General features: G+C 35.2%; 1 protein-coding gene across 2 annotated transcripts in view; it reads left to right on the top strand.

Annotated features, from left to right (window-relative positions):
• Positions 1 to 27,175, top strand: part of LOC112044095 (glutamate receptor-interacting protein 2) — a 336,756-nt gene extending 309,581 nt beyond the window's left edge. For both annotated transcript variants that reach the window (XM_052882351.1, XM_024079836.2), the window contains 14 exons: positions 279 to 523; positions 1,228 to 1,520; positions 3,459 to 3,634; positions 6,477 to 6,578; positions 8,222 to 8,378; positions 8,917 to 9,143; positions 9,760 to 9,905; positions 10,790 to 11,147; positions 11,832 to 11,987; positions 13,572 to 13,700; positions 16,500 to 17,009; positions 17,794 to 17,993; positions 18,788 to 18,895; positions 23,091 to 27,175. In XM_052882351.1, coding sequence (XP_052738311.1) covers positions 279 to 523; positions 1,228 to 1,520; positions 3,459 to 3,634; positions 6,477 to 6,578; positions 8,222 to 8,378; positions 8,917 to 9,143; positions 9,760 to 9,905; positions 10,790 to 11,147; positions 11,832 to 11,987; positions 13,572 to 13,700; positions 16,500 to 17,009; positions 17,794 to 17,993; positions 18,788 to 18,895; positions 23,091 to 23,162 — 2,879 coding nt within the window. In that variant the 3' untranslated portion in view covers positions 23,163 to 27,175. The remainder of the gene's footprint in view (positions 1 to 278; positions 524 to 1,227; positions 1,521 to 3,458; positions 3,635 to 6,476; positions 6,579 to 8,221; positions 8,379 to 8,916; positions 9,144 to 9,759; positions 9,906 to 10,789; positions 11,148 to 11,831; positions 11,988 to 13,571; positions 13,701 to 16,499; positions 17,010 to 17,793; positions 17,994 to 18,787; positions 18,896 to 23,090) is intronic.
• The last annotated feature ends 768 nt before the right edge of the window (positions 27,176 to 27,943 follow it).

Genomic DNA, 27,943 nt, shown 5'->3' with positions numbered 1-27,943 from the left:
CGTGCTCTCTGGGGCATAATGTGTCACACCATTTCAACAACAACAACTTTCTAACTGAGTTATTTTACTGAAAATTTCTTAGAAGAAAGAAAGAAGCTCAGTATTTCATACCCAGTAAGCTACCTCACGATCAGAAGCCACATAGGCTTAATAATAATAATCATTGTAGCTCAGTGACTATTAGTTCAGAGGCAGTTTTTTCACGTTTATCTGTACCGATTTTTTTTGTACATATGGATTCGTATTCAATGATGTTTAACAAAATCTCTTTGTTTCAGCTTCTCAAAATTCACTATACATCACAACAAAGCTAGCAGAAGTTCCAGTTGAGAAAGTGAGCGGGTCCCTGGGGGTCACCATACGAGGGGGTCTGCCCGACAACTCGGCCCCCAGTGCGGACCTGGTGCTCAACAGCAGGTCGTTGGATGCCCTGCCCCTGGTGGTCACGCATGTGAGGCCGGGGGGCGCGGCGTATAACACATCCAGGATAAAACCTGGAGATAGGTTACTAAAGGTTGATCATGTAAGTCTCATTATTTGAAATACTCATGCAAGTTTAGTTTTCTTCTGAATAAAATAATAGGTACATTATGGTTTTACACTTAAAATACTTTTTAATATTTTCCGCAATATACTTATACTACAGCCTTTCTTTATAAGTACTGTTTACCAACAAAGAAATTAGAAATGAAGGTAGAAAACGTCTATCATTTCATAACTTATTTATTTTTAAGTATGTATGGTTTGTTTTTAAAATGTTACATTAACCATATCTAATTGTTTAAGCTTATTAGTCAAATTTATTTTTAGTAATTTACGAACAAGTTAATTTTAGTTATTATTAGGTGTGAAATTACTAGTGATTTATACCCTCATTTTTAATTTGTTTGTTAGTTAACAGTACTTATCAAGAAAGGCTGTAGTATAGACACTTTTGTCTATTATAACATCCTTTTTGTATAAAAAAAAGTTCTTGAATAACAAAAAGAAAAAGAATTGTGTCTTATATAGAGATTATCTTGTATTAATAGTAATAATGAGAAGTAAAATATCTAGCAAGTTAATAACGCTATCAATAAAGGAAGAACTTCCAGTTTATTATTGGAAAAACAATTTTCAAAATCGGTCCAATAGATCCAGAGATTACCCCCTACAACCTCACTAACTTAACGACTTTATAATATTATTATTAAATTTTGAAATTAATCTAATTTCGAAATATTTCAGATTTCATTAACAAACAAAACCCTATCAGAAGTCCACCAAATCCTCCAAAATTGTCCGCAAGTGACCAGCCTAACCATAGAGTACGATGTGTCAATCATGGAGTCAGTGAAACTGGCTACCGGACCGTTACTGATCGAAATCGAACGGCCGTGCAATGAGGACTTGGGGTTGTTCTTGACCAATCAGAGGTACTCCGACGACGTGTACAGTTCAGGGTCGGACACCTACCAGAGGGTTGGAACGTGTAACGCAATTTATATTGATAGTATTTTGCCCGCTAGTATAAGTGACAGGTGAGTGAATTATGTTATACAAAGGTAAACTGATTACTAACAAGTCATTTTTTCGTGAGTTGCTTCATCTCGATGAGACGATCAACTTTTTTATTTACGAAAACTTTTGATTCTGGTAGCTAACTGAGTTGCCCCACCTACCATTTGGTCTATAAAAGACGAAGCAAAGGTCGAAAACGACACAAAAATAGCAAAATAAATAAATCATTATATACTTATGCGCTTGGTCTATTAATGACTACATTAAATCATAACTTAATTACAATTAATAGGTACACTGTATGGACATTGATATAATTACATATTGATTTAACTATATTGTATTCTAACACATGTTCGTATTCTAATTGGAAACTTGACACCTTAATCTATCTAACATCGTTTATTATTCAACACAGGATTACTTAAGCAACACTACTAATTATAATGTTGAACTGCCTCGTTGGTTCTGTGGTGAGTCTTTGTGGCTACGGGCTAAGTCCCAGGTTCAAGTAGTTGAATATTGTACTAGCAAACGCCCGCGACTTCGTACGCGTCGAATTTAGTTTTTCACAAATCCTTCAGGAACCATCGATTTTTCCGGGATAAAAAGTAACTTAAGTGTTAATCAAGACTATAATCTATCTCTACTTCGAGTTGTGAAAGAGTAACAAACATTCATATCCATGGAAATGGAATCCATGTCAGTCAAGACAGTTTTGTCGCTTGGGTTTATTAATTTTTTTTCTTAAATCTAATTCGAATTTATTAAAATCCAATTGTAATTCGTTTCCTTCAAACAAGCTTAGTTTAAAAGCATTTTGTAAACATTAATAAAAATAATCAATTTTTTTAGTAGGTATGTTTAAGACATTTCAAATTGAATTTGGTTTTTCTATTTTTGATAATCTATTGAATAGAAGCAGGCGTTATTTTACAGAATATCGTCATATTATATTATTTATTAATCTTAGAGGATAAAAGGGTTGTCGGCTTGATTCCGTTGCGTTGAATTCGAATGGTTTTAGCAAAATAAACAAATTATTAATTATTTATGACTAGGTATCATTCACAAAATAGTTTAATATAGTTAAATCAACTAATTTAACCTTTCTCATAACTAAATTACTCTAACGAAGGTAGAGTATAACTAAATTAAAGTTCAGTTTAGTTAGATCCAATTACTAACCTGCATTTGGCAGTCGAAATTCATCTAATGACATGCAAATAAGCTTTCCAACTGATGTTTTGTGTGTGTGTGTTCCAACTGGTATTTTGTGTGTGTGTGATGATTGGCATAATAGGAATACTGTTGGTTTTAGTCAGTTACGCCGAATTAGGTTACTGTTTAATACCTAACTATTCAGAGTTTCCCAGCATAAAATTTGGAGCATCACCATTTTTTCTCTCTTTTTTATATGTCGTATATTAACACTTTTTTCAGAGTAGGGTGGGAGTAGGCAGTTGTGTGCACAAGGGTTTTAACTAGGGTACGCACTATAAGTGGAAATTAGAAAATTCCTTGTTGAACTATGTATTCTGTGGTATAACATAGGTTTGTATTGAGTTCTTAGGGGAGGCAGTGCATTTTTGCTTCTATGAAGTGCACGCCACTGGGGGTAGGGTAGGGATAGGAGTAGGGTAGTAAAGGGTAGGAATAGGGAAGAAGTACACAAAAGTCAAATAAGTATTTTTTATAAAATACACAACACTAATAAAAATTATAAAACAAAATCTATCCGTTGCCCAAGCAACCAGTGGTTAGGGCTCTAAATACAAAAGTGAGATTATTTTAATTTCAATTACTCCCTTCCATATCCGATCCTGCATGACACCGATTGAAAAAGTAAATCACAACCTTATCTACCTTTAACCGACTTTCAAAAAGGAGCAGATTCTATTTTCCGACTGTTGGTTTCCGTGTGGTAGTTCACTTTTATAAAATAAAATATTTTTCAGATGTGGGGCTCTACACCCCGGTGACCAGCTGCTAGCCTTCGACGACCACGTGATAGATGGGAACAACTACACCGCCGAGGAGGTCATGTGCTATCTAGAGAACTGCGAGGCCGGCTTCACCAGGCTCCACATCGCTCCGAGACATGTGCTTGCTCATGGAGGAAGATTCACGAGAGGTGTGTACTGTGCCGTCTATTTCAGCCTATTATAACGGCTCACTACTAAAGAGTCATTTTAACCGACTTAAAAAAGGAGGAGGTGCTCAATTCGAGTCTTATGTTTTTTTTTGTGTATGGTACTCGATTACTCGAAGACGCCTGGACCGATTTGAATAATATTTTTTTGTTCGAAAGGGTATACGGTAAAGGGTAAGGCAGACTTTCGGAATGATCCATTGTCAGCATGTCAGTATCTGATGATGGGATCCTAAAGAAATCGAGGGTAACTTTCAAAAATCTTATATTAAAATGGGCGGACAATTGTGCCTCTGAGTATAGTTAGTAGACGTCCGCTAAGAACGAATTTTGTGACAGGGCCGGTCTAAGAGCGGACGAAATCACGCTGGTATTTTATAAATGACTGAACCGATTTTGATAAATAATATGAACAATTACTAGAAAACCAGCTTCCAAATAAATAAAACCGTGTCTAAATCGGTTAAACCCGTCAAGTTCCACAAACGTACAGACGCCTACCCTACCCTACCTTTTTTCGTTGGGGGTCAATGGTAGGCGTCCACTCATCCGCTTCGTACCTATCGGACGCATCGCATCAAACGGATTTTTAATTTTACGGTAGATAAAATCTTTTCGATGCAGTCCGTACGATGCGGATCAGTGGACGCACTTGTATGACGTTCTACACAAATAATACTATAATCCGTATGATGCGATGCGTCCGATACGTACGAAGCGGATCTGTGGACGCCTGCCGTAAAAAGGAAATTGGATTTAACTTACCGAACTACGTTTCTTAACTTCGAAGCTAAAAGTAATTAAGAACACCTGCAAGAAAATAAATGGTAGAACCCAAAAACAGATTATTCGCATAGTTGTTGTTGATCCCAATAAACTTAACAAATCCGAACGCTACGAAGACCTATGACAAATTAGGAAGTTAGATGGAAGGGGGGTGGTTACGAAGGGGGGATGGAGATAAATTTACAACAATTCGAAAGCCTTACAGTGAAATACGACTTGTAATTTTCGATTTTCGCGGGGTTATACTAAAATTAAAAAGATGAAGAGTTTGTTTGTTTGTTTGAACGCGATAATCTCAGGAACTACTGATCCGATTTGAAAAAATCCTTCAGTGTTAAACAGTCCATTTATCGAGCAATGCAAACTTACCGGCTATATATTATCACCGTATTGCTACGGGAACGGGAACCACGCGGGTGAAACCGCGCGGCGTCAGCTAGTTGCTAATAAAAGCTTTAATTGGGAATAGAACTTGAACCTCTTACACTAGAGAATATTTATATATTCTTATATAGGCATATTGGGACATATTTTTGCAATATTGTGATAGAAAAGTAATATTGTTTCCTATGATACACATTCCACAATGCCATGTCTGTCTTTTATGGGATAATGATATTAAATATTTCTTTCCCCGTCTTTAGTATTCCCTCGTAGCCAATATTGTGCTCCATCATAATAGGATTATGCTCGGAAAGTTTCGATCATTTTCGTTTAATAAGCTTTAATTTTCCCGACGTGGATAATACTGCCTCTTTGGAGATTCTGTTAATAAAGTGGGCTAGACGTGGTAACCTACTCATGCTTAAGCTTCACTCCAACGAAAACAGTAATATGTAATAACGAGCAAACGCCCATGACTTCGTCCGCGTTAGTTTTTCACATATCCCTCGGGAACCATGGATTTTTTCAGGATAAAAAGTAGCTTATGTGTTAATCCAGACTACAGTCTATCTATACTTCAACTTTCAGGTGATTCGGTTCAGTAGCCGAGGCGTGAAAGAGTAATAAATATTCATACCATCAAAATCATCAGGTTTTCGCAAATCTCGGGAATCTATGGATTTTTTCGGGATAAAAAGAAGCCTATGTATCAATCTAGAGTAAATTCTATTGCCATTCCAAATTTCAGCCAAATCGCTACAGTACTATTCAACCTTTTTAATATTATTATAGAAACCTACTTTTAAACATAGAAATGGGTCCGACTTTGAAGACGTATTTCAGTTATTTTGATTTAACACAAAATTACTAAACTGATGTTCATGAAAATGAAATGGGGCAAATCTGGAAGTATCAACAAAAAATACGAAATTATTAAACATACGCGTCGAAATAAGATCCTCCTCCTTTTTTTGAATTCGGTTAAAAAGGAGCAAAATTATTAAGATGTTTAATGGCTGGACACTGTTATTTAATATGTTTAATCAGTAACTGTTTAATTTGGCATTAGATAAATATAAAAAAACTTTGTCCGCCCTTTGAACTCCTTAATCCCTATCGCAAAATGCATTCTTAGTGGATACTTACTAACTATAAACTACCTCCCTGCCAAGTTTCATCTTTATACGTCAAGCGGTTTTCGAGATTTTGTGATGAATGACCTTTCGCATTTATATATTTTAAATGAAATTCCTACCAGACCATAGCTCTTTGAATTTGGTTGACACGTCCCGAGATAAAACAAAGCCGTCAATCCTGATCTCTTTTTAAAGCCCTATCGGGTTAATGTCTTTATGTCTTACAGCCAGTTTCTTCATATAAAGCTAAAGTAACAGTAAAAGTTGTAATTAGTAAAGAAGATTTTATTTTTCAGTGAATAAGACCGTCACTTTTGATTTATGACGTTACTTTGACTGTTACTTGCGATGAAGTAACTGGCCGTTAGTCAGGGTATAGAAAATAAGAGCACTTATCTACTACTAGCAAGACTCCTGGTCGGTGTGTCTAAATTCTTATTCATACCATTCTGATATAAGAATTAAGATATCTGATATATGTTTATTATTTTAATTACTAATTGTCAATTATTTTCTAGAAAACTCGATGTCCGGTGCTTCCACATTGAATCCGAAGAAACATCGCCAAAGAAACTATAGACAGAGCTCCATGCCTAAACTAGGAATACAAGATGACTATGGTAAATGTAACTTCTTAGAACAGTAATTCTTATCGGTATGACCTTTTATAATGGTTTCCAAATATAATATGATGTATATGAATGTTGATATTTGAGCCGTGATAGCCCGGTGCATATGACCTCTGTCTCTGATTCCGGAGGGTGTGGTTTCGAATCCCGTCCGGGCATGCAACTCCAACTTATCAGTTGTGTGCATTTTAAGAAATTAAATATCTTGTGTCTCAAACGGTGAAGAAAAACATCGTGAGGAAACCTGCATACCAGAGAGTTTTCTTAATTCTCTGCGTGTGTGAAGTCTGCCAATCCACATTGGGCCAGCGTGGTGGACATTGGCCTAACCCCTCTCATTTTGAGAGCAGCTCACTCAACAGTGAACCGAATATGAGTTGAGATCGTATAAGATATTTTTTTTTGGAAATTACTTTAAAATGTATCAGTAATGAGGAGATCCGCAGACGAACCAAAGTCACCGACATAGCTCAGCGAGTCGCGAAGCTGAAGTGGCAATGGGCAGGCCACATAGTTCGAAGAGCCGATGGACGTTGGGGTCCCAAGGTGTTGGAATGGCGACCCCGCACCGGAAAGCGCAGTGTTGGTCGACCCCCCACTAGGTGGACAGAGGACATCAAGCGGATTGCAGGAAACCGCTGGATGCTGGCGGCTCGAGATCGTTATGCTTGGAGGTCCATGCAAGAGGCCTATGTCCAGCAGTGGACGTCCATCGGCTGAAAATGATGATGATGATGATTGTATCAGTATTTATTAAATACTGGTACATTTTAAAGTGTATTTGTATTTTAGAATTTATATTTATGTATTTGTATTGTATGGGTTCTTAGATATTACTTATTTTTGTTATGTTCTCATCCGAACTTTACTGAACACTGCTGTGCATCTTAACTCTCTTTACTGGTGTCTTTGAATCGCAGTTAACGAAAATGTCATTTTGTAGGACATCTGTTAAAAAGAAACAACAAAATTAATCAATTAAGTCAATTTACTGTAGCATAAAAGCCGTGTTTGTAAACCTCAACGCTTCGGTTCAATAGGCAAATATTTTTTTTACGGAAACAAGGCCTCGGATTAGGGGCGGGACAATATTAGCTTAGGGCCCCCTGTCTCTGTGTTCTCATTAAAATCTGTAGTTTAGTACACTTAGTTAGGGATCAGGGCGGCTTTGGGTGTTGGTTTGAACTCTTGTAAATTAAAGTTCGTGAGGGTAGTTAAACAACAAAATTTTATACTGGACTTCGCGAACAAAATTAGTCGCGTAAAAAGTTATTTGTGTCGTGATTTATATAGTAAATTTTATATACTAACTAATAACTATCTACAATATTTTATTTATTTAGAATTGTGAACTCAAAAGCCTATGAATGTATTTGGATTATATTAGATAAATAAATATTGTACAAAAACGATCAACACGCCGGTTTTTTGTTTTAATATCAATCTATCTAGACCTACGGAAGTTTTTTTGATTTTTTTTTAATTTTTTACAAGTGGGTACACTAAGCTTATAACATAATATTGTTACATTAATATTGAACGGAGATAAAATGTTATTGAAAAAAATCCAAGTCCTTTATTATTGGACATATTCGTATAGTGGTCCCATCGCTTTGAAAATGTTTTTCTTTCAGATGGTCAGCAGAACCATATGAACATGGGGGTCTGTCGGACTGAATCCTTGAACATCCAACTAGAAGTACCCCCTGGACAGACCAGCGGACTGGCGGTGCACGATGAGAACGCTGCGTTAATCATTTCCCACGTTGCCCCTCAATCGACTGCCTATCGGTAAGTTTCATATAGCTGGAATGACGCGAAGACTATTCTATAAAAAAATCGTCCCTGATATATAGATACATGTATCTATTACATCGGTGATTTTTTTTTTTCAGCAGCAATGTAGTCAATACTGTTAATACAAGTAAATTGTCGCCCTTCAAAATGATGTTTTTACTCGACCCTTTGTTTGTTTTTGACCAGTTTGATATTTCAAAATGTTTTTGGGTTTACTATTTTTTACAAGAGCTATGTAACAAAAATTGTGTAGACTGCAGAATGGTATAGGTACTCTAAAATGTAACATATAAAATAGGGCCCTATATAAATAAACATGCCATTCTGTTTCGATATCGAATAAAATAATTAAAAAATAACAAAATTAAACACTTGATCGTCATTAACACATATCCCAAATACATGTGTAGAACTTGGCTCTTTTACATTTTTGTTTTTGTTTGGAATTCAAATTTCTTTAATATATGTTTAATAGGTCGTCAAAATAAGCTAAATAATGATACAAATAAAACAATATTTTTGTTTGTCTTAGGTCCGGTTGCCTGCAAACACGAGACAGAGTGATGTCAATAAACGGCCACGAGAACCTGACAGTGGACGTAGCGAATGAAATACTTCAGAGAAGAAATGACTCGCACAATCCAAAGTATCTGACCCTTAACGTAGAGTTTAGTATGCCGAACACAATAGAAGCGTCCAGTGGTGTATTCAATGTTAAACTAGCGAAAACGACGGCTGGGCTTGGAGTTACCATTACAGGTACAATAATTAATATTTATTTCATCATTAAGAACCCATGTTCAACTCACTTTTGAGCTCGAGTCTCTTCTCAGAATGAGAGGGGTGTGGTCCAAATGCGGACAGGCAGACTTCAGACACGTAAAGAATTAAGAAAATTCTGAGGTGTTTTTCCTTCCTTACTCACGATGTTTTTCCTTCACCGTTTGAAGCAAGTAATATATAATTTAAAATGTACATAATTGAGAAGTTGGAGGTGCAATCTTCCTGTTTGGATTCAAACCTACGATCTCCTAATAAAAGGTAGATCCATTCCAGTGGGCTGGGCATATTTTTTAAGGATACCGATAAACCTACTGGTACTAATCTATCTGCTTATTTCTCCGTCTGTTTGCTAACGATAAACTTAAAATACTTAACAAATTTTATGTAATTTTCCCTAATAGATAGAGTGGTTCACGAGGAAGGCTTACGTGTGTGATTTGTTGAGGGTTTGTGTAAATTAGTTGAAATATGACGATAATTGTTGAAATGTTGGATGTGTCGGAAATATCAAGCTGCCTGGAAGCTTGTTTAAAATAATGTCACAGTAATATTTAATATTATAATATTTAATATTATGTTTATATTCATACAGGTTGTAAACAAAAACTTCTTAGTAACGAAGAACCGATGGTCATATCAGATATCAAGCCGGGATCCGTAGCGCATCGCAGTGGCGCCCTGGCTCCCGGAGACCAGCTCCTAGCAATCAACGGACAACCATTACATAACTTATCATTAGTAAGTATAGATTTACTTATACGTAAGCCTAAAAATATATGATTATGGCTCGAATCACTCGAATCTGTCCACGCCCAGTTTCGTATGTACTTGGGGTTCTTAGATTTGAAATCTGTGATGGATTCTAAAGTACTCAGGCGCATTCTGGCTAATTCACAAATGTTGGGACAATGGATTTGAAGAGCTAATGAATAATAAAATTACCTATGAATTTATTTTGGATGTGCCTTTAATAGCTTTTATTAACACGTCATTAATACGCTAATACGACGAAGTCCTTGTATCTACACATACCTTTTTGACGGCCTCCGTGGCGCAGTGGTGTGCGCAGTGGATGTACAAGACGGAGGTGTTCGATTCCCGGCTAGGCCGATTGAGGTTTCTTAATTGGGAGTCTATCGGCAAATACGTACCGCCAAGTGCTTTAGCGTTCCGGTACGATATCGTGTAAAAACCGAAAGAATGTGGATTTTTATCCTACTCCTTACAAATTAACCCTCTTCCATCTCAGACTCCATCATCACTTACCATCCGGTGAGATTGTAGTCAAGGCCTAACTTGTAGAGAATTAAAAAAATACCTAAACTAAGCTATAGTGTAACTTCCACGTTTGCAGAAAAAATATTCAAGTGCGCATAAAATAGACTGAAGGAAACATCAATAGAAAATTTATGCTTAAAGTAAAACAGATTTGCAGTCTGCAAGGTTAGCCAGTCTGTGTAATAGTTGTAACTGAAACATTCGGTGCGTACCTACCTGACAGCAAATGATATGAACTAATATTCTGGTGTAATTCAAATGACATAGACAAAGTTTCCAATTCAATTTGGCAAATTTTAATTTGACTAAAAAAGTTTCAAATTATAATTGAGTAACTTTTACAGGACACAGCCTTCAATATCCTCCAAAACTCCCCCGAAGATATTATAACTTTGAAGATCCGAAAACGTGACCTCACAGAGGACTGGTCCAACATCCACAAACACAACGCAAAGCTAACTTTACAAAGCTTCAGTAATATTGAAACTAAAGCGGTTGTACACAGTGGAGAAGACTCCGGCCACCATACGGATAGTCCAAATAATAGTGCTAAAGAGAGTGAAAGAAGTCATGGTAGTGACAATGGTAATACTGCAGTTTTTATGGTCGAAATAATTAGACAAGAAAATGGACCACTCGGTTTGACCATTGCTGGTAGTGAGGATGTTACACAGCCTATACTTTTGAGTGGTCTTATTGAAGGTAAGTTCTTTTTTTTATTTACTACTAGCAAATACCCAATGAATTCCCATTCACGGGTAAAAAACACAGCAATATTTGATAATTTAGCTTTTTATTGGTGACAGAAATTTTCAAATCGATTTAGTTTATCTATCTAATTTTTTTGGCTGGTTGGAGGCTTCGGCCGTGGCTGGTTACCAGCCTACCGGCAAAGACGTTTAAGAAGCGATTTAACGTTCCGATGCGAAGTCGTGTAGAAACCGAGAGGGGAGTGGATTTTTATCGTCCTTTTAACAAGTTAGCCCGCTTCCATCTTAGACTGCATCATCACATAACATCAGATGAGATTGTAGTCAAGGGCTAACTTGTAAAAAATAAAAAAAAATCTTCCCTAAATCAGTGTAGAAACGGTTTAAATATACACTTCAGCGGGACAGAACAGCTTTTCCTGGCTCACCCTGGATGGTATTATACCATGCTTATTTTAGCAAGGAACATACTCCTAGTTATTTTCCGGTTGATCGCCTGTGTAATTAAAGGCATATGAATGTATAATCGGTGTCGTCGACAAATAACTGCTTTTCAGTAGAACTTTATTGAATTGAATGCGATTGTATAAATCATTTCAGTGACATCAATGTTCTGCTAGTTTTACAAGTTTACTCATTATGAACTTATTCAAACCTAACTTTGGTGTGCCCACAGGTGGTCTTGCAGAAAAATGTGGCAAATTAGCAATAGGTGACGAATTGTTAAGTATAAACGGTGAAAGTGTGCTAAACAAGCCGTTGTCTGAAGCAATCAAATTACTGCAGCAGAGTGGAATGCGGGTCCAGCTGCAAATGTGCAGGAAAGTAACAGGTAAATAGGTTTCAATGTAAGCTTGTGAAAATGGTGGCTTTTAGTACTTACTACGAGCAATGCAATTTATTTAGCTACGCTCTGGAACCTGATTAGTATTTAACTGTGAAAACTTTTATTAATTCTCTTATATCAGTAAATTTGTAAATAATAGGGTAGTTGACTCATATCAAATTTAGGCTAATAGTCCACTACGCTGGCCCAATGTGGATTGGCAGACATCACACACGCAAAAAATTAAGAAAATTCTCAGGTATGCAGCTTTCCTCACGATGTTTTTCCTTCACCGTTTGAGACACGTGATTTCTTAAAAAGCACTTAACTGAAAAGTTAGAGGTGCATATCCCTGACCGGATTTGAACGCCCTCAAAGTCGAAAGCTCAGATTATACCCACTGGGCTAACAAGGCTCACACGTCGAAGAACAGAATAGTCGACCTCTAATCAATAATTTTTACTTAGCGCGCGTACTACGTTTTCATATTTGATTGCCAACTCGGTGTTATCAAACGTAATCTTGATATAATGACTTTCATTTCGCTGGGTAATAAAAGTTACGAGGCAGCCGTGATTACTTGGGAGTCATTGGGACACGCGGTCAAACAATTTAAGTTTTTTCATTACAAAAAGTCAACCAACGTCGCGATATTGGCACAACAACCGACAAACTTCAACAGTACACTGTTCAAGATGTTGCGAAGAAGTTAATATATGAAATTTAATACTTGTGCTACTTTATTCAAATATACGAACGTTTTTGTAACTTGCTTTTATGCTAGTATCGATTTATGCTCGTAATACCTAATCTATACTAATATTATAAAGCTGAAGAGTTTGTTTGTTTGTTTGATTAAACGCGCTAATCTCAGGTACTACTGGTCCGATATGAAAAATTCTTTCAGTGTTAGATAGCCCATTTATCGAGAAAGGCTATATATTATCCCATTATTCTTACGGGAACGGGAACCACGCGGGTGAAACCGCGCGGCGTCAGCTAGTGCTTTTATAAATTCACTAGCTGACGTCGCGTGGTTTCACCCAAACAGACAAACAAACAAAATCTTCAGATTTATAATATTAGTATAGATTGCTCTATCAAAATAGTTGTAGCGCTGTTCTGTAACATTTTTTTGTAATTCTGTAACGATGTTTGACAGCCTCCGTGGCGCAGTGGTATGCGCGGTGGCTTTACTAGACGAAGGTCCTGGGTTCGTTCCCCGGCTGGGCCGATTGAGGTTTTCTTTATTGATCTGGCTACCCTCCGACAAAGACGTGCCGCCAAGTGACTTAGCGTTCCGTTTCCGCGTTGTATAGAAACCGAAAGGGTTGTGGATATTCATCCTCTTCCTAACAAGTTAGCCCGCTTCCATCTTAAATTGCATCATCACTTACCATCAAATGAGATTGTAGTCAAGATCTAAATTGTAAGGAATAAAAAAAAATCAAAGTGTCAGCTAGGAAATACGATCTCTGTCTATCCTTAGTTTGGGATTAGACAAATCATCATTACAGAATAGCCCTGCTGATAATAATGCTCAATTCACCTGAGAATAGTATCTTGAATAAATTTTGTACTGTTTCACAGGTTCCTCAGATTGTGCGGAGTCTAGTGTAAGAGACTCCAGTCATTCAACGTCTAGTCCAGGGTTGTCTAACGACAGTGCGGTGGAGTCATGGGACCAGAACACGCCAGTACGAACCAGTGCTAACTGTGGTGAGTAACTATTCTTTCCAGCTTCCGTTATCCCTACCACCTACAATATGGGTGTCTCCAAGTTAAGAGTCGTATATAAGTATGTTTGATAATAATCTTTTTAACATAAAAATGGTACTTCAAAAACGCATTTCAGTTATTTTGATTTAACACAAAAGTACTAAAGATTTTCATAAAAATTATATGGGACCAATCTGGGGAAGTATACCTACTCATTCAAACAAAAAAAAAGAATTTTCAAAATTGGTTAATAAATGACGAAGTTATAAGGTAACAAACATTAAAATAAAAACATACCTACGCGTTGAAATGAAAACCTCCTCCTTTTTTTGAAGTCTGTTGAAAACTATTCTATTATATAAAATGTTAGCGGACGGTCTCGACTTCATCCGTCCTCTTACCTTCTTAATCCGGCCATGTCGCAAAATCCATTTTACCGGATGTCTGCTAACTATAAACTACCTCAGTACGTCAAGATTTTCGAAATTTCGTGATGAGAGACTTATTTATAAACTCCCTCCCCATAGTTTCACCCGCGCAATTCCCATTCCCTTGGAAATACTAAATACATCGTGCTGCGTTGCAAGAACCAGCTCATGACTAAGGGCCCCGTATGGGTTCATAATCAATTATTATGAATAACACTCACGATAACCACCTCACCTTAATTCTAAAATCTAGTAGATAGATATAGATAGCCTTATTGAAAAACAAAAAAACATTATGTCCTATTTAGAATATTATTTCAGATTTTTAGCAGAATATTAAGACTTATCATTAAAAAAGGTTGCGTGTCATTTACCCTTTTGTATATTTGTTGTAATTACAAGAGGATAACACGTGTTCCATCTCCCATTGCCTGCTATTGTGATGATGGATTATTTTAATCAAGACCATAGCCATTCGGTATTGTAGGGATCGCAACAAGAGCCGTTCATGAGATAAAATAATAATAGATATAGACATAATAACAAAGATTAATTAATATCAGTCGATAGAATCCTGTTGGATACCTGTTTTTCTCATTTATTTGTAGGTACCTACTAGGCAGTTGATGTACGATTCAAAACACTATCCACTACATCTATTGACAGTGATTTTTTTTTTGTTTTTCGATCTACTAACATTGTTTTTTTCATCGTAACGACGAATGTACCTTTGTATGTTCATTATCATCATCATCTCCTTTTCCTCATCACACGTGATTGTGGTCTGCAAAATATGTCAATCTCTTCCATTCGCTTCTATTCTATCATACGTCAACTTACTCGTATCATCTACTCATTTTACACAAATATCCTCTTTCACACTCTCCAACCATCTCTTTTGTAGCCTTCCTCTCCTCTTGTCTCCTTCTACTTGCAGTTTGAGGTCTCATTCAAGCTATAAAAGTTTAATTTTTTCCGAGAAACCGGTAGGTAATTCAGTTGGGCTGATCGTCACTTCATTAAACATTGTCTCCTTATATTCATGTTTTAGCAGCGTTGTGGGTTTAAGCTCCAAAAGTTTTACCCTGGAACAAGCCATTCAAATAGACTAATACGAATATATCAAACTTTTTGATGTGATAAGTTTGTATCACCCAGTATAGGCGCTAACGTCAATCGTTACAGTAGTTCGTAAACGGATTTCCCTATTCTTCATTTAGAGACTATATAATATCTCTCTCTATCGCTCACTGACTCTTCTGTAATCCGAATAATACTTGCAAATGAAATTTTTCCGAAATTCTTCATGCATTCGCCGGCAATATAAGATGAAAGATGAGCTCATGAATTCTTCATTTTCGTCCAGGTTTGAATAGGTAATAATATCTCTGAGTATATACGCTTTATAAAGGACTTTTATTACAAAATGGATCCATTATTTTTGTAAATCAACTTCTCCTTGAAGCTTTGTAACCGATACCCATATAGTCAACAAAATACGTTGTTGTCTTTTTTGTGAGATTTTTAAAATACGGCCTGATTTTTATATTCCCATAGTTCGATTTTGCTATGGCAATCAAATGTTAACTCAGAACTGCTATTCCGGTGAAGTGTATCTCTTTATTTGTTATTTAAAAAATAAACTGCAGAATGGGTAGTGGAGCTTTTTGTGACCTGGGAAGGGGAAGTAATAAGGCCATGATTATTGCTACCGCCAAGCAGCAATACAGTGTTCCGGTCTGAAGAGCATGTGCCAGTAAGCTATACGGTTGCCACAGAATCATTGGCAAACCGTATAGCTTACTGGCACAATGGCACACACATACCATAACACTCACGCCTCAGTTTTGAGACAGACTGGTATTTTAGGTATAGGACGTATTCCTTGCATGCCCTGCGAAGTTTGGTCTGTTTGTAGGCGACTAGCCGACGCCCTGCGGTTTCACCCGCGTAGTTTCCGTCCCCGTAAAATACTGGCACAAGATATAGCCTGTGACACTCACAAATAAAGTATCTTTTTAGTGATAAAAGAATTTTCAAAATCGGTTCAGTAGATCTAGAGATTACCCCCAACAATGTTACAAACTTTATCTCCTATAATATTAGTATAGTTGAATTTCCACTGATACTGATTTAAGGTGGAACAAGTTTGCCTGTACAATGCCTGTTCATTCTTGTCTTATAGAAACCCAGATTCAACAAACATAGATTTTGGGAGATATTTTCGTACCTTTGCGTAGGTATAAGAAAATAAACTTCAATAGAAATGGAGATAAAACATTTGATATTTATGGAAACAAATTCGTTATCCCAAAGTGAATCGTCGTTACCTTTTCATTTATGTATATTTCATTCCGTGTTCAATTTCCAGGTAATTCCGAGGTAATAGAATATGCGGTGCCAGACAAAACTCGAATAATTGATAAGCATCCATACTCGCCTACCGATGAAGACAAACTCATGGCGTCGAGCTTCAACGCGCAATACAACGTCCACGACCTACCCCTGCCCAACTACTCACTGAACAATTCCCTCAAGACCTTCCACTACGAGAACACCCACATCATTCCCGAGAACACGCTGAAGAACAAACAAAACATCACAAGAGAGGACGACGTCCAACAAATAGAAATATTGACTACGAACATGAAAGACTGCCAGTTACACAACGTGGAAAAAAATTCGTGCAAGTGCGACTACGTGCAGATGGGGCCGTACGGTATAGTGTCGCCGAAAATCCGCCGACCGAACTGGGATAACGACTATTTGAATAACGGTATTTATACCGTTACGACGCCCCAGAAATCACCCCACAAACCTAATATACCGGGCACGAGTTTTCAATTTTCCACGAGTCCTATTTATGAAAATGACGTGCCAAGTAAGTTACAATTTTTGTATATTTGATATCAGAAATATTATATTTTCGGCTAAATTTATATTCCAATTTTCCTTATTGTAATGAATGAAATGAATATTATAATGAATTTTAGATTACTTTTATCAGCGGCCTTAAGATTTGATTCTGTCTCCAAATCATTTGGGAATTTACAAGTTTTAATTAAGAACTTCATCTAAATGTTCGAATCGCGATCTAGAACGATATTTATAGAAACATAATGTTGCACTGCTATGCATAGATTTTTAAAGAAAAAACAAGAATGCCAATAAAATATAACCTTTTTGACAACATCTCGCCTATATGGTGCGGTTTATAATGATGTGGTTTTTACACAGAGGTTCTGGGTTCAATTCCCAGCTCAGGTTAATTTAGGATTGTATATTATCTTAATTGGCTCAAGTCTGGTCTGGTGGAAGGATTTGGCCGTGGCTAGTCAGCAGTCACCATTCTACCTCGACGTCGCGTTGAAACTGTTATCAACCGTCTACAAAATTCGCCCTATTTTAAACATTGGTGAGATAGCTGTAAAAAATACAACACAGCACAATTATACGCCTATTTTAAAATGAGGCGAGTATATTAAAGTGGGCGGATAAATTGTGCCTCTGTGTATATGTAAGATTTGAACGTAAAGATAAATCGCGGTCGAATTTTTTGCACACAGATGTATTATGAATTCATCTTGTATTCACAAAGACATTATTATTAATGTGTATTGTATCCCTTTATGCGATACATTATAATACATCACAATACGTTCCAGGCCTCTACAGCAGCGACACGCTCTCCCCCGCGCGCGGCTCCATCCATCACGTGATCCTGTACAAAGACGCCATTTATGACGACTACGGCTTCTCAGTCTCGGACGGATTGTACGAGCGGGGGGTGTACATCAATCGGATAAGGAAGGGCGGCCCTGCCGACATTGTTGGTTTGTTGAGGCCTTATGATAGGATTTTGCAGGTATATATTCAAAATTTTCTTACTTTTATTCAAATACTAGCGGACGCCCGCGACTTCGTCCGCGTGGAATTAAGTTTTTCACAAATCCCGCGGGAACCATGGATTTTTCCGAGATGAAAAGTAACCTATGTGTTAATCCAGAGTAAAATCTATTTCCATTCCAAATTTCAGCCAAATCGCTTCAGTAGCCGCAGCGTAAAGGAGGAACAAACATACTTACACACTTTCACACTTACACACAAACTTTCGCCTTTATAATATTAGTATTATTACATAGTTAATGGAACAAGCGGAAAACTATTACTTATAAAACCAGTCACAGGTTGCCAATGTATCTCACCAATCGTAGCGCAATACTTCGTAGAGTAGCTATAGAGTTGGCTAATAGAAATGCTTCACAGTATTATGCTAACTTTGGAGTCAAGTGGAGATCGTTTAGTAAGTGCAAATACATCATCAAATCAGACATTCTCTTCCCAGTGGTCCAAAAGAAATTTCCTCGAAAAGAAGGGTGCATGTCCTATAGGGCGCTACCTGAAACAGAAGGTTAGATGTTAAACGTCATGTACCTGTAATTTCAAAAATAACTATACTCTTCCGAACATATTAGCAGTACATTCGTACTAATCGACAGTTGACAATTATTTTGCACTTATATTAAGACGAAAACGCCTGTGTAGTGACTAGAAGAGTTTGGTTTTTTGGAATTTTATGTTTTTACCACTTGGTTTTTTTTCTTGGTTTTTAATGTATTTAAATCCTGACTTAATTAAGATGTGTATCTATTTTTACAGGTGAACGGTACGCGGACAGTAGACTACGACTGCTGTTTAACAGTTCCACTCATAGCTGCTGCTGGAGACAGACTTGAAATCATTGTACAACGGATGGCCACATCTAGAGTAAGTACAAGAATTTACTAATAGCCAAACATTGTAGCGTCGCTTAGCTATGAATTAGAAGTAAGTCCGCGGGATCTAGAATTTGATTCCCACCTGTTATACTAGTTTCGCTGTTTAAGTTACTAGAATCAACCATAAAAGATCATCCGTAAGCAATACTCCGTACTGGAAATATTCTTAGATCTGGAAAAACAGATCTAGGGCTCGACCCTTCATACTATGAGGACTGTGGCTATTCGTTTTTTTTTATTCTTTACAACTTAGCCCTTGACTAATGAAGTGATGATGCAATCTAAGATGGAAGCGGACTAACTTGTTCGGATTAGGATGAAAATCCACACCCCTTTCGGTTTCTACACGACATCGTACCGGAACGCTAAATCGCTTAGTGGTACGTTTTTGCCGGTAGGGTGGTAACTAGCCACGATCAAAGCCTCCTACTAGCCAGACTGACTGAGCGATTATGTTTGTGAAAGTATGGATGAATAATAACACCAAATAAAAGCGAAAGTCGGAAAAATTTGGGTCCATTTTGTCACAGTAATTATTAAGAGTATTAGGAGATATTAAAAAAATCCTCGAATCAAACAGAAAGGTAAAACAAAAAAGTTATTTGGAAGGGCAAGGCTTTATACATTACGGTAAGCGTACGGACCCTTTGAAGTCAGACTTATATCCTTATTAAAGTTTCATAAGTCATTAGTCGCGGAAAACGGAAAAATATCTGGTAAAATGTGGGTTAATACAAGCATAAGCTATGAGTCTGTAGATTACAGAACGAATTATTTAGATTTTTTTATATAGAACATACTTACATTTTGAAAATAAAAAAAAAACAATAAAAAAAATACAACCGACTGCAAAACCTAAAAACGCTAAAAAGCGAAAAATCACATAATATTATTATGTTCTACCCGCTGATCAGTTTGATGACGACGCTAAGCCGGTGTCGTATTAATTTAAGCCGTTTAGTGGGTACGTTTTTAGGTTTTTAAGTTTCGGTTTTATATTTTTAATTAAAATTTTATATACAGAATTAACACCCTACCATTCCCTCCCCAAATTAAATTCGAAAATTCGTAAACCGACGAGGAGTTCCTTTAACTGTCCTTCGTCTTCATCACTACTCCTAATGACAGGTACAACCCATCTAAGTGGAAAGTTTTCAGCAATACAAATTAATCAAGCCCTAACACAAGGCTTGCTGTAAATCGTTGAGGAGTTCCCTCGTTTGTATTTGGGCTCCATAATCAGATCGATTTCAAACCTTCATTAAATTGTAGTGCATAAAAATTCTCAATAAAAAAAATTACGAACACACTAGTCATCCATACAATTATTGACAGTTCCCCTCGATTTCTCCAGGTTTCCATCATCATTTCCTGACATGATGAATATGGAACCACATGGGGAGGTATACCCTATACAACAAAATAAAAATTTTTCAAATCAGTTCAGGCGTTTCGAGTAATCGAAATCAATATATAAAAAAATAAAATGTCCGGTCAATTTGAAAACCTCCTCCTTTTTGAAGTCGGTTAGAAAGATTTATTGCTTGTTTTTTATTTTTTTTTTATTACTTTCAACCACTACTATTTCATTACATGTAAAGAAAAAAGTGTACATACAAAACCAATCATCTTAATCCTTAAAATAATAAAGTCTTGTATTAAAAAAAACAAGACAATGAAAATTACACTTTAAGAACATAGGCATAAAATCGTTTATAAGTTGAACAACATGCCGACGCCGGCTATTTACATGTCACGGTGTAGCTAAACCTTTTCACGTGCGAATGGTTTCAGCGAATTTTCTTTAAGGCCTTCATTTTCGAGCTATTTCTCTTCGATAAAAAATCCTGTAAGACATTATCGTTCCTCTGAAATATTGGGACGTGAATAATGTGTTATTTTTCGAGAGAATTTAATAAGGCTTGATTTAAAAATGCCGAACAAGTATTAGGATTACTATGGACCGGATATCTACGAGAGCCAGATATGCCACATTTTAAAAAGGCTGAATGTTTGCCTGCGTGATCGAATCAGAAATGAGGAGATCCGCAGAAGAACCAAAGTCACTGACATAGCTCAGCGAGTCGCGAAGCTGAAGTGGCAATCGGCAGGCCACATAGTTCAAAGAGCCGATGGACGTTGAGTCCCAAGGTGCTTTGTTTTGAAAAAAATACCGGTGTTTTCGGAGGGTTGCCACGAAGTTAAGTGACTGGAGTCTGGACTGGAGAGGAAAGTAAGTGAATCGGGGACATGACATCTCACATTACTCGTATGCCGAGAAAAAATACGCTTATAAGCAGGATACTTATGCTGAAAAACCTTTAGACTTCTATAAAATTAGGTTTGTCTGGCTATCAGTCTACTGCACATATGACATTGGGCCTAAAAATGCCTAAAAAGCTCAACTTCGAATTATCGATCAAGATTTATCGAGTGCATTTTTTACCTTCTTGAAAGTTACTTTGGTTCTTCATTGAGATACGAACATTTTATTTCCACACTTTTTTGTTGCTAAGCTCTATAATTAAGGTTCTTTACATTAATCATTTATCGATCATCATTTTTGAGATTCATCGATCGAAAGAAAGTTATTGAGATAAGTCAAAAACATTCCATTCGGATCGGTAGAGCGTAAAAGACAAACTAAAAAGTTTTGAATCTTTATGTCTCGTCGAAGAACAGAGTTATTATAAAAAAAAAACTGTATTCAACCGTTTTTTCAAGATGGCGGAAAAGCCTAACTACAAATTCTCGACCAAGATTTACTATGTGCATTTTTGGAAATCTTCGTCGAGAATTTGTAGTTCAGCTTTTCTAGGTCATATTCAAAATTCAGCATTCTCGGTTAATTCGAATATTTCAAATAGGCTAAACCTTTGGAAATGCAAAATTTCCAAAGGTTTAGCCTATTTGAAATATTCGAATTCGGTTTTAATATGAAAATAAGTAAAGTGTACTAATAAAAATTGCTAGGTCAAATAACTCAATTAAAGTTTATTTTATTTAATTAAATATGATTTTTTTATACATACGGTATACGAAATAAAATACGGTAAAAAATATTGTATGCAATAAAATATAGGAAACATTGAAAACGTGCAAAATTGAAAAGTTTGCAGGCACAAATTGAATTATTCCAAGGTAAATTAAATTTTCGGCGGATTACAGTTTCTATTTACACTTCCTAAGTTATTTTTCATTTTACATGTGCTAATTGTACTTTTTCGATTTGCATTTTATTGATTTGAAATTGCAATTATATCAATATTTTTATAAAGACCGCACGCACATTTATGTGTTATTTCTTATCAGTAAAAGTCGGCTTAGACGTACTTGTATATTATTAGTTTAACTGTTTAGGTATAGTGAACCCCTACATAATGGCCTGGTACATCTAGAACATCTCTGAATACCGAGACGGAATTAATTATGTGTATTCCGATGCCTTGCCTCACACATCATGTCTTAAATATTCTCTTAGATCACGTCCATTTGACACCATTTATAGTGTCAACTATAGTGAAATACATACAAATAGTCAATGGAACTATGAAGAAACATAGCATACAAATAGTTGATAGAAGTAATATAGTGAAACATTACGAAAAAATTGTTGGTGAAACTATAGTCAAATATTACATACAAATAGTTAATGGAAATATAAAGAAACATAGCATACAAATAGTTGATAGAAGTAATATAGTAAAACATTACGTAAAAATAGTTGGTGAAACAATAGTGAAACATTACATACAAATAGTCGATGAAACTATAGAGAAACATTGTATACACAAATAGTGGATGATACTAACTTTAGTATAATCCAATAAAATCGTTAATGGAACAAGCAGACGATACTCGTAATTGAAAGCGTTCTCCTCTTAGAACAGTCATTGTTAGGACAAAGGACGGAAACGAATTATAGTGAATGGATTTTGAATATATAAACCTAAATGATATACCTACCTACTACATTCTTGAAGAAGAAGAAGAAGAAATACTTTATTGCACACAAAAATACAATAATAAATAAAAACATTAAAACAATTAATATAAAATAATCTAAACTTAGCATGCAAATGCGGCCTTATTACTATAAGTAATCTCTACCAAGCAACCCCTGTCTTGCTTAGCGTTCTATAAAAAAGTTGTATTTAAGAAATAAAACTATGTATTTGTTACAGGACCTCAAAAACCAAAGGCTGGAGGACAGTTCGAGCCCAAGTGATAGTAGTATCGTGACTAAAACTATTTAGTGCATAACCCGCCTTTAGTGAAATTACACTGGGACACTTGAAAAGTTCTGTTATAAATTAACTACTTAATTTTACTGCATTACCTAATGTGTACTTACAATAAATATGATTGTTATAATATAGTAGTGTAATATATTAGATTATAATGATATAATATAGTAATATTAAAGTATAAAACAATTTAATAATATGGCATATTGTTTTAATATATTTTAGGTAGTTTATAATGATCAAGTCGCCTGGAATTCCTTTTAAATTATTATTTGTCTACAATTTAGTACTTTGTGTCATTTGATTACATGTGGCAGTTTATTATAATAATTACTTACAATTTACATATTATATGATTGTTTTAAAATTAAGACACACGTTGCAGCAATTTATAAGTTTACATTTATAAAAATGTCCTGATTTAGATGTCACGTTATACTGGACTTTATTTTATTAATTAAAGTTTCAAATGAAAATACTCGTACGTTTTTGTAAATTAATAAGAACCGAGTGAACCGAATGTATACTAATATACTAATGTAAAAATTATATTTACTATAATACAAACATAAATAATTAATGTGAATAAATAATTAAAGATCGTATTGAATTTTTATCACATTCATTTATTATAATTTCTTCTTTTAGTTATTTTTAATTTCAATTAATAACAAACACCAAAAAAGTTGACTTTAATTTAAAAGTAGGTAGTAAATTATTCATTATAAATATAATGTTCTTTAATAATTTTAACTTACATACCAATACATAATATAATGTTGTATAACAATTCCGACAGTGTTATATTTCAATCACAATTGGATAAATTGTAAGTACATACAACTCACGCCAAAGTTTCTGGTATGCGGGTTCATTTAATTTGCATGCACAGCGTGCACTTGAATTGAGTATAATTAATTAAAGGTTAATTAAAACAATGACACATCCAAGATCGTCACTGGACAAAAACGATGCCAGAAGCCTTGATGCGACGTATACTAAACCTCACAGTTGTTAAATACAACAGCGCAATATACTTTGTGAATTAGGATCAGAGATATTGCCGACTGTATTTCGGTCTGGATCGCAGCCAAACCCCGCTATCTCCAGCACTGAAATCTTCGAAAAATATTGCATTTTAAAATTTGTAGCACAGTGTTTCATACTGAAAGCGCCACAACATTTATATAAAATGAACGTATAACAGATCGTGCTATGTGTAAAGGCATAAAGTTAAAATATGTATAGTGTATACGAACAGATAAGCATGTTTATTTGTAACAGCCAATAGAGAGCGGTTTAGAGATTTAGGGTTGCCTTGAGTTTTGTAAACGTTTTCTCGGGTCTGGGAAAAATTGTGACTGGGTTTCTTTATTCGATCAGAATATTGCAGTCGAGTCTAAGGGTACGTCCATACAGACCTACTGACCTACTGACGAATTTTTGATTTATATTTAGACTGAAACTTACTTATCATCAAAATCTGACTTAATTAAAAACAGATATATAATTTCATTAAGTAACTTTAACTTCAATTTACCAAAGATTTACCAAAAATTATCAGAGAAGATCTTTTATTTCTATTAAAAAACATTTTTCTTTTAATTAATTTTATAGTTGATTTATATTACTTACAAATATATACTACTAGTATATGTAATACAGAGGTATTCTCACTATCTAATTTTGTTTCATTTTCCAAATTAATTTATAAATTAATCCAGTTCCAAAAACTGTGTAAGAAATGTAATTTATAAGGTCTAACGTAATGAAATATCTTGTATTGTACATGTTACGCTAAAATTAAAAAATAATAAAATTAGGACAAGCAAATTTTCGTGACCTTTTTCATTAAACTGTTGATGTTTGTAATAACTTAAAGAATATTAAGTTGACACGATATTATATTGTATATATCTTATAATACGTATTAAGGATTCTACACACGAGCTAAGAGTCCATTATGTAGCATTATTGTTGTTCACAGACTGATAGGGATTGTAACTGATGTTTAGATAGATACCTACAATACTAATATAATGTAATCGGATAGTGTCCTTTGTGAATATAATATCGTTAGTCACTAGTGTTACCAACGGTTAACTTTCTGGTTCAGTTGGTAATAAACATAAATTATGTAATAATTGGCAATGTCTTGGTTTACAACATGCCCTAGGTTTGATTTCCGCTATGAAAATAGGATTTATTGATTTCTAAATTAACTAAAATCCGGTCTGGCGGTAGGGTTAGTGGTGAGTACTCTACGAGAATTTAACGCCAACTGATTTAACTTTCTGGTACGATATTGTGTATAAAAAACTCGAAAAATAATCTGAAGGTAGGTACTCCTTCCAATTAAGCACGATACCGTCTTACAATGGATTTCATAGACGACGACGAATTCGTAGCCACTGAGTGTCGAATTTAACCTCTATTTGTTTGAGAATTTGATACTCAGCGGGTGAATTATGCAACGTCTATGAATTCTACTGACTGCATCGGCACTTGAAATCAGTTGAGAATTGAATTATTAAATTGACGATAAATAAAAAAATCAATCAAGTCTCGAGTTTAGTTCCAAACTCTTGGTTTGACTTGGACTCTGAGTCACTCTTGAAAAATCACTGATTTATTTTTCGGGAAATTATCGTTCTTATTATTATCAATAACTTCTGACCTTTATAGTCAACAATGAACATGCTTAATCCTCGAAACGACATAATTTGGGTCTATTCAGAAATAGGATATTAGTTATATAGGTTTATGATCATGATATGATGATTATCAACATAATATTAGATCATGCCAAAATAACATTGTAAGTATTGCAGATACTATAGTCAGGGATCCGTAGAACATTTCGTACAACAGATTACTATCAAGTTAATTTTTGGTGAGTAGCTTCATCTCAATTATTCAACAGTAAATAAAACGTCTGGTTAGTAACTAATTTTGATAAACTACCCATGGAGGAGCCAACTTGGTTCTTATATTTTGTAATTAACCAGCTGTTTTTTTTACTGTTGTTTAGTTATTATTTACAACTTAACAGCCACAATGTCCAATAAATTGTGTGGTACATTATCTCGTACTCGTCTCGACGATCAGAAATTTTTATTTCCTGGTTACTCAGTTAGCTACCAGAATCAAAAATTTTCGTAAATTTAAAAGTTGATCGTCTCATCGAGACGAAGCTACTCACGAAAAATTAACTTTATAGAATTCAGTTTTAAAAAATGTTCAATTAATCCCTGACTACTATAATTTATTTTGACAATATAGCTGAAATTCAAAGGTAAATATATTATTATTTTCAAGATACTTGTAAGGAATGAATCGCGTTGATGTTTTGGGATATAAATAAATGTAATGTACTTAAATGATAATATTATACGGTTTTGATACTTAAAAGTTATATAAAATTAAATTGAGTATTTATTTAACTATTTTATTTTAAGTTAATCAATGAAATAAACATGTAAAATTTAAAATCTGTTAAAATAACTTAATTATACATTGTATTGATATATTTGTATCTATTTATATTATGTTGACACAAGCATAGCTTTTTAAATGATTAATATTATATTGAATTTAAATGATATAAATTTTAACATACTATTTGCGATTAAAATAAATATTATATAGTATAAATTTTTATAACAAAAATATTACGTATGTATCTAAAAGTTGTTGCTAATTTTCTAGTGTATGAAATTTTAAATAATATAACATAATGTAATTAATTTATAATTACTTGTAATTGTATATTAATTAAATTATAATTATATACTGTCAAATAGATAATTGTTTCTCCATCAAGTTTATATTACAACGCAATTTAGTGACTTGAACATTGTAATACACCGGTGACGTCATTGTAGATAGCGATTTTTACATTTTATTTTTATACCTTTAACATAAGAATAATTATTTATATTAATTGTCAATTATGTATAACTAATGAGGTGTAGAGGGGAGTCTAGCTGCATTCGACTTAATAAATGATATGCGTGATTGGATGTATTGTTTTATTGTATCATCCTCCCATTTTTCAACCTCTTCACGAACAAGGGATTTTTTTTATTATTTTGAAGTTAGCCCTTGACTACAATCTCACCTGATGGTAAGTGATGATACCATCTAAGATGGAAGCGGGCTAACTTGGTAGGAGGAGGATGAAAATCCACACACCTTTCGGATTCTACACGGCATCGGAACGCTAAATCGCTTGGCGGTACGTCTTTGCCGGTAGGGTGGTAACTAGCCAAGGCCGAAGCCTCCCACCAGCCAGACCTGGACCAATTAAGAAAACCTCAATCGGTCCAGCCGGGGATCGAACCCAGGACCTCCGTCTTGTAAATCCACCGCGCATACAACGGAGGCTGTCAAATAATAAGATCATAAGTGTATGTGTGTGTGTGTTCAGTCTATGCATCTGTCATAGGTAAGTACGGTAGGCAAAGATAGACAATTGTCGTGACTCCGGGAGGGAGCAGGTACCAAGGGCTTCCCTTTTTTTTTTTCAGCATATTATGAGAAATATGGACATATCTCACAGTGAGAAAAACTACCTCAGTAAGTACTTTAGCTACTTACCTCCTGAAGGTGCTTGCAAAACTCTTCTTCCTACGGGTGCAGAATACGTAAAATAGATGCCGTATACTTAGTAATGGTGCAGCTTACTGTACCATTTAGAAGCAACACCATGTTACTTATGGAGCTTGTATACAACATGGTGCCGGCTACTAGCATAATAGTGTCTGCTACGTATTTTAAGTATGGCGATC

Source organism: Bicyclus anynana, chromosome 7, assembly GCF_947172395.1.
Source record: "Bicyclus anynana chromosome 7, ilBicAnyn1.1, whole genome shotgun sequence".
Classification (NCBI taxonomy): domain Eukaryota; kingdom Metazoa; phylum Arthropoda; class Insecta; order Lepidoptera; family Nymphalidae; genus Bicyclus; species Bicyclus anynana.
Note: the sequence above shows the minus strand (reverse complement) of the source record. Positions and strands in the feature narration are given on the sequence as shown.